Genomic DNA, 7,429 nt, shown 5'->3' with positions numbered 1-7,429 from the left:
GTTTAATCCTTGGTGCTTATGTTCATTTATAGAACCATAATGTATGCTTGCTTCAGGGATTTGAACCAAATAAAACACAAATACTTGTGTTTCAAACCAACCCCAAAGAGTAGAGCGGCTGAATCTGTTAAGATTCTGGCTTGTGCAAAAGTAGGAGCAAAAGGGAAAGAAGAACCAAGACTAGTAAATCGTAAGCAACGTAAAAAGAAACAATAACGAAGTAGCCACATTGAAACATGAAAAAAGCAAGAAAAGTCGCACCATCCCTCCATTAACTGTAAGGACTCTCGTACCGTGTTTCAAGCCAATAGGCAAAAAAGAGAGCTAAATTAGACGACGATGACATTTTACAATTTGTTCTCCATGACAACAACAACAACCAAGTAAAAAGAGTAACCAAAAAGACATGAAAAAGAACGACTAGATTTGGCTATTCTCATATAAGTTATCACTGGTATCTGTATATGTAATCAATCAATTTTCCTGTTGGATTATGCTGATCCCCTTTGCAACGCGAAGCTCGGGTTTAATTTCTGAAAACGCAACTATAACTTACTGCTAGCGATCCATTCTGAAGTCATAGGATAAGAAAGCACCTGGGGAGTGTATATTACATAGCAGCTTGAAAGGGATATGACATATTTGTCGTCGTTAGGATCAACTTACATTTATGTACTGCCAAGTGAAGAAAATAAATTGGTAAGTAATTACCGATCATAACGGATAGAAGAAAATGCAGGAAAAAGAAAGAAACATGACCGTGAAAGACTAAAAGTCGACTAATTGTTGGCCTTTTTGGCATTCACAAAATCCTAATCCATGACATAAATCCCCGGTCCTTGGATAGTAGTGAACCAGTCTCCCAAAAGACTAAAAGTTTGTAATAGTATCCCGAAAGCTTAAGGTTGTGATAGTAATTATTGAATATAATGTTGCCTCTACTAAATGCAAGGTTCTACACGGCACGAGGCATGACGTGGCGGTATTGTCAAGCCTCAAGCATTAGGAGCCACAACGAGGCCACGGCCTTTTCAAGGCATGACTTATGGCGGTAAATCTGTATATCATATATATAAATATAAGTACACATGTTTTATACTATTACTCTATGAGTCGACGATATTGAATTTAAGTTGGGATACTAAAAACCAAAAGAACACCAAAAAGATTAAATAACACCTTGCAAAAAAAGCACAGCACGCCTTCACGTGCCATGGGAGTTAGCATGGCTTAGGAGATGACAAAAGTGAAGTATCCACATTTCCTGTGTGTGTATCATGCTTGATTTAGGTTGCATTATTTGGTGGGAAACTGCTCTCTGTTCTTTTATTCTTTCATCTTTTATGGGCATGTTAAGAATTGCGGTTATGCACCTCTCTCATTGTGGAAAGCCAATCTCTCTCCAGAGACGATAAATTAAATGTTTAAAACATATTAAGAATTTGTTGATTACATATGTTGCTAGAGTTGAAAGAAACCCCTAAGAAAGATGAAAGTAGGCCAAGCTATACAACATGCTTAAATTCCTAGAGGGTAGAATGGCTAACTTTATTAGTGTCATCATTAAGATGAAGATGCTCTATTATGAATGGAAGGAGAGTGCAATGGACTCAATTGACAAGAAAACAAAAATGAGGCCAAAACTGTACAAATTATTCAAGAATCAAGCCTCTGAGTTATGAGTCATAATCTATGGCAAGGAAACTAGGCATAGGTTAAAAGTAGAGGCAGCTCATGGAGAGATACAAGTGACATTGAAAATAGGTGCATAACGTTTACTAATCTAGAGAGGGCATGTGATATGAGTGCCAAAAGAAATGTTGTGATATCTTGAGACGACAAAAGCTCCTACAATGTGTCTCATGTGATTAAAGATAGTCGATTGTAGAATGTCGCTTTACGATTAGGGATAAACAAGCTTTGGCTTTGAGTTCTTATATAGTTATACTTTTGCTTTGCTCATGGATGAACTCATGAAGACATACACCATGAGATGCCAAGATGCATGCTTTTAGCCAATGCCATAGTGCTGCTTGGTGAGACTAAGTGAGGTTTTAATGTGAAGTTTGATGTTTTGAGGAACAATCTAGAATCTATAGGTTTTAAATTTTGTACTCGGGATTAATGAAGTATATGGAGTTCAACTTTAACAGTGTTGATAACGAAGTACAAGATGTCCTCAGCAATACAGACAAGTAGTAGTCTGTGAAAGATGTTCTTTTTTTTGTATGGGTCAATCTTGTAGGAAGATCAAGTAATTACTAGAGAATTCGAGGAAGGAAAGAACTGCAATCACTTGTGCGTGAAAGATAAGAGTAATAGATCAATCATGTGCATGTGTGTAGAGAGAGAGGGTTCATGCAAGCTATGAAACTAACATGAAATAGCTACTGGAATGCAACTTTGGTAGCACAAAGATGAAATGAGTTGATATGGCTTAAACACATACACCCACTTCAAGATGCGAGAAGAGCTGAGACTGAAGCACAGGTCGAAGAATCACAGCTTGAAATTGCTTGCATACCTGACGGTACTCATACTCCATCCCACATAAAATCTAGATCTACATACTACTCCCTTTTAGCTGCTCAATGAAATCTTTTTTTGTATATACATATTTTATATCCGACAATACTCGCACACACTCCTTGCCTTTGGTGACTTTTGAACCCTTGACCTCCTGGGAGGTTGGGCTTTACCGGTAACTCGGGCACTGCAGGGCCAATGACCCTTTGGTTGCTCAAAGAAATCTTCATTCGTGATACTAACCAAAAAGCAGAATCTCATTTGACTCCTTTATATAAAATTGGATACTTCTTCAGCAACAGTGTAGGGTGATCTTCAGTTCCACTTCAGCCACTCTTATTCTTTAAGGCAAATCTTTTAACTAAAAGTGTGTATTGTCACAAGAGATGTGTTAAAAGTTCCTCATTGTTAATATGCATCTTAAATCATTTAAGCTGCTATATCATTTAAGAGAACCATGGTCAAAAACTCACAAATAATCAATAGTGAATAGACAAAGTACCAAGGGCTTTGAGTAGACTGCACTTATAACCTCAACTCAAGAGAGTATCGAAGAGCTTTCAAGTAAGTATATTTTCTGAACTTGTTCAGTTCTTTTAGAGTTCTGATAAGCATGTAAGTATTTCTTTGGCTATTAATTTTTTTTTTATCAAATTGATGCCATTATGATGCAGCATAAAGTTCCTTAAGCTTTTGTTTAGCTTACTTAACAGAAAGAAAGAGAAAACATGGTGGGCATGCTTTGATTCATTTGTTCTTTGTGCACAAGTTGTTGCAACCACAAAAAATAATGACAAGAAAGATTTTATAGGATTCTTCAGTAAACCAAAAGGTGTTGCACTCGTAAAAACTAACCTTTAACTTATATCTTGTATTCTTCAACATGCATCCACTTTGTAGATGACCATTTATTTCCTTTAATCACAGGACAACCACCTGGAATTGACAAGCTGAATCTTATTAACTGATAGATATGTATGTAATTAAAGACTGATAGACAACATCTGCTGCTAAATTAAGAAAAAGTGATGCACAAATCGCCACGTGTGTAGAACATGAAGTGGATGTAGTCTTGTGACCTTAAGATTAAGTTTGAGCATTGGAACCATTTTTTATTCTTTTCTGGAGGTAAATGTGGGATGAATGTCAGGTTCCACAGGGGACATACCATGCAAACTACTTGGATCCAATGTCGCATCAGGCCTCATGCTCCAGAAAAGCAATGCATCACCCATTTTTGGTTTCACATAGATACCCTTTTTGGCACACTCAGACAAATTATTCCACTCGGGCCTAGAGCTAAAATTTCCCTGGGCAGCAGGGAAAACTGTCTCTCCCCCTTCCTCGACATCTGATCTGCGATCATAGCAGATAAATGAGTGTTGAATCAAGTGTCTACAAAAGGGGATGCTACAAATGCATCTAAAATATAGACAGATGCAATATTAATGCATGATACTCACAGATACATAAGAACTGTAGCTATTCGCTGGCCTCCGTTTCTAGTGTTGAATTCATCAAGGAAGTAGTCAAAGTGAGGCTCATATTTTTGTCCTTCTTCGTAATGGAGAACTTGTAGTCCTTCTCCATGTTCTGTTAATTGAGAAAAATATTAGTTGTATAATCCACCTATGTTCCAGCAACTAGACATAAAATGCAAGTAACAAGTTTTGGCCATGTAGTGCAACTATATTAGCGAGGATTAGTGAACCACACCCAAACACCCGAAAGCAACAACGTTGAAACTTCTACCAACCCCATATGGCCTTTTGAAATGTCTAACTCTAAATTCTCCATGTTCTGTTAACTGAGAAAATATTAGTTGTGTAATCCATCTATGTTCCAGCAACTAGACATAAAATGCAAGCAACAAGTTCTGGCCATGTAGTGCAACTACATTAGCGAGAGGATTAGTGAACCACGCCCAAACTTCCAGAAAGCAACAAGGTTGAAACTTCTACCAACCCCATATGGCTTTTTGAAATGTCTAACTCTAACAAATATCCAGAAAATAGAAGACATAAGAGTTTAGAGCGTAAACAAGCACAAGTAAAAGCTAGCATATCTGCTAGTGCTGGTGTCTTGATGACACGTAATTGAGCATATAAAGGCTGACATAAAACCATGAGATATTCATATGCCATACCTACAGGGATAAATGTGAAGTCTGCTATCCGTTTCTCTATGTTTCGTATGATTTTATCCTTTCCCCTCCTCAAAAATGTTCCCGAGCTTGTACGCACCCTATAAAAATGGAAGTGGCAGATATTGTCAACTTGCCATCAAGAAACAAGCAAGAAAAATCCTACTACATTAACATAACCGAATCGTAATATAAGTAAAGATGAGAACGTTGCCAGCACGGACCTGCTATCTTTACTCTGACCAGTCTTGCTATCAACAACTGTTGACTTTGACATGTGAGGCTTCGCAAGATTTATCAAATACTCGCACTCTTCCTTTGACTGTTTCACAATAGAATCGAGAGTCAATACTCAATAGTTTTAATCAAATATAGTGTTCCTACCAATAATAAGGGTACATGGAAGTTGAAGTTCAAATCCCAACATAAAACACTTGTTCATGTGTTTATATCTAATCAGAGATATAAGCTCAAAAAGGCAGAACATTCGGATAGGATAGGTTAAAGCCAATAACAGTGATTTTCAAATATAAAAGATAGCAACATTGTAGTTCTGCAAAACTAGTAATGAATCTCAACTTGTACACAAGGGTACCTTTGGATATAATATTGGAGCTGAACAGTGAACACTACTGAATCATCCAGGAAAAAATGGGAAGGAGACATACAGAAGGGATACTCACCAAGAAATTGTGGTAAACAAAAGCTCTAGGCTCCCAAGAGAGAATCTCAGTCCACTGATCTCCTCTCTTTCCCATCCCATCGCCATCACCATCACCATCACCACTGCATCCCAAACCAATCAAGTTCAGCTATATCGCATAACTGGGAAGATAATAGTGAAAATAATAGTGATGATACTACAAGTTGATCTACATCTTAAAGTACTACAAGATGATCTACATCTTAAAGTATTGAGACAAAACATAATTTTTTGAAAGGACATAGTTGTTCACAGTACCATCTACATTCACTTACCACTGGGATGCACTCAACATACTATAGAAACCAAATCACCATAGATTCACAAAGATCTTTGGAATTTTGAACCAAATTATCAGATAATAAAAAGTTGGATTTCTGCCATAACTGCTCAAATCATTAATCATGCCATAAATCATTAAAAAATTGGTCTACAACTCTTCTGATCAATATCATCTCAAAAACCCACAAACATTGTCATTTAGGGTATAATGCTCCCCCCCCCCCTCCTTATTCTATGCAAGATATGCACCTTGAATTTTGATGTCGATTGTCAAACCTAGTACATTTCAGAAGGTTATAATAGAGGGACTTTCAACTTATTCCACTATAGCATCCGAATGGTATGCCAAACTTACAAACCATGGACAAGTTTCAGCTGTCCATCTGTTTCGAGCCCTATGCCCGAACAGACAGTCACTTTGCAAATTACCGAAGTTAAATCCAATTGCTAAAATGATAAAAGATCATCTAGAAGTTGAACAACAATCACATCTCAAAAAACACAAAACCAATAAAACCTAGATTCACACGAAAATGCGAGAAAATTTACGTACACAAGCAGCCGTTTCCGCTTGAAAGTGATGTGATCATTAAGGTAAGAAGAAGAACCGTCGTCGGAACCGATCGGAAGTGAAAAAATCCCTAGAGCAAGAAGTACCAGCAGAACTATAGTCAGCATTAGAAGCATTGATAGAACCAAGGCCACCGTCGACGATCTCTTCCCTTGGTGATGCCGACCCAAATAGCTCCTCCCCTTCCGCATTGTTGCAAGAATTTCTCAACAGGAAGAAAAAAAAAACCCTAATTCGTAGGGTTTTCAGCTGAATCTGTGTGTGGTTTTTGGATGACTCGAAAATGGCAGTTTTGATGACCTGTTTTGGTTTATGTATACATGTGTTGAACGAAGAAAGAAGTAACGGAAAGCGGCTCGGACAGCGTTCGTGAAATGACAGATATATCCCTGTGCTCATGTGCTGTTTTGCTTCTAGAATTTACATATTTTCTTGGTTCTCATACGTTTTATTTTATTAGGAATGAGTCGTTTACTTAAATGCTTACCTGGTAAATGTTTATTATTAATAGTCAACACTATAATTTATTTTATCGAGTAAAACTGTAGTACATTAAAACTTATCTTATGCAACAATTTGTCTGGTAAGCGCTTACCCAGTTACCCGGATAAAAGTCGTCACCCTCACTTACCGGGTAATACTCTTCATTCTTATTATCACTCTTACGACCAAGTAAGATTCTTGTCCCTTGCCATGTCTATCCGGTAAGGAAAATTGTCCAATAAGTACTTACCTGGTAAGTATTTAGTAAACGGCTCCTTACTTAAATACCTAAATAAAGTTTTTTTATTTGATAATTAATATATATATAGGTGGAGGTTCAAACGAGAACCTCTGTGATTTACGAGAATGCGAGAACAATCTAATAACCTCAAACTTTTTTAATTAATAAATTAACTTATATTAAATATAAATAAATTAATAAAGGCAGTAATGTAATTAATTAATTTTATAATTTTTATTTTATTTTAATTCGTCATAATTATCCCTTTTTTTCCTGCACGTTCTTTTCCACTATCTCCTTTCCCCTTGTGATAATTGTGTGATTGTGTAACCATAACCTATCGAAACCATAATCAATTAAGTGTAACCATAACCTATCGAAACCATGAGTAATCGTTGTGATAAATGTGTGATTGTCTAACCCTAACCGATCGAAACTATGATCAAATTTAGTGCGCAAGTGATGTTATAATAGTGATAT

The 7,429-nt window shown here is 36.7% G+C and overlaps 1 protein-coding gene across 3 annotated transcripts; it reads right to left on the bottom strand.

The window, feature by feature from the left end:
- Positions 1-308: 308 nt before the first annotated feature.
- On the bottom strand, positions 309-6,510 carry LOC112501787 (probable prolyl 4-hydroxylase 3). 3 transcript variants are annotated; one of them, XM_025105507.1, is made up of 8 exons: positions 6,208-6,510; positions 5,353-5,455; positions 4,894-4,991; positions 4,673-4,770; positions 3,990-4,119; positions 3,695-3,882; positions 3,382-3,462; positions 309-679 (listed from the first exon to the last, which is right to left on the bottom strand). In XM_025105507.1, exons 1-7 carry the CDS (start codon positions 6,414-6,416, stop codon positions 3,389-3,391), a joined length of 900 nt encoding a protein of 299 aa, XP_024961275.1. In that variant the 5' UTR covers positions 6,417-6,510; the 3' UTR covers positions 309-679; positions 3,382-3,388. The 3 variants fall into 3 exon arrangements, with proteins under 3 accessions (XP_024961275.1, XP_024961274.1, XP_024961277.1); XM_025105506.1 differs by having other exon boundaries at positions 309-675; XM_025105509.1 differs by having other exon boundaries at positions 309-675; positions 5,353-5,449; positions 6,208-6,499.
- Between the last annotated feature and the right edge of the window lie 919 nt (positions 6,511-7,429).

The sequence above is a fragment of the Cynara cardunculus genome, unplaced genomic scaffold (assembly GCF_001531365.2).
Source record: "Cynara cardunculus var. scolymus isolate 2C unplaced genomic scaffold, CcrdV1 Un_Scaffold_555, whole genome shotgun sequence".
NCBI classification, from domain to species: domain Eukaryota; kingdom Viridiplantae; phylum Streptophyta; class Magnoliopsida; order Asterales; family Asteraceae; genus Cynara; species Cynara cardunculus.
This window is presented reverse-complemented; position numbering and strand designations above follow the sequence as displayed.

What these genes read in the sequence shown, in the direction of transcription:
- LOC112501787 (XM_025105507.1), bottom strand. Translation starts at nt 6,416, where the DNA reads ATGCGGAAGGGGAGGAGCTATTTGGGTCGGCATCACCAAGGGAAGAGA. An exon ending in TTGTTTACCACAATTTCTTG is followed by an intron (nt 4,992 to 5,352) that starts GTGAGTATCCCT and finishes ATTGTGAAACAG; the next exon opens with TCAAAGGAAGAGTGCGAGTA. An exon ending in GGATCCAAGTAGTTTGCATG is followed by an intron (nt 3,463 to 3,694) that starts GTATGTCCCCTG and finishes TGTCAATTCCAG; the next exon opens with GTGGTTGTCCTGTGATTAAA.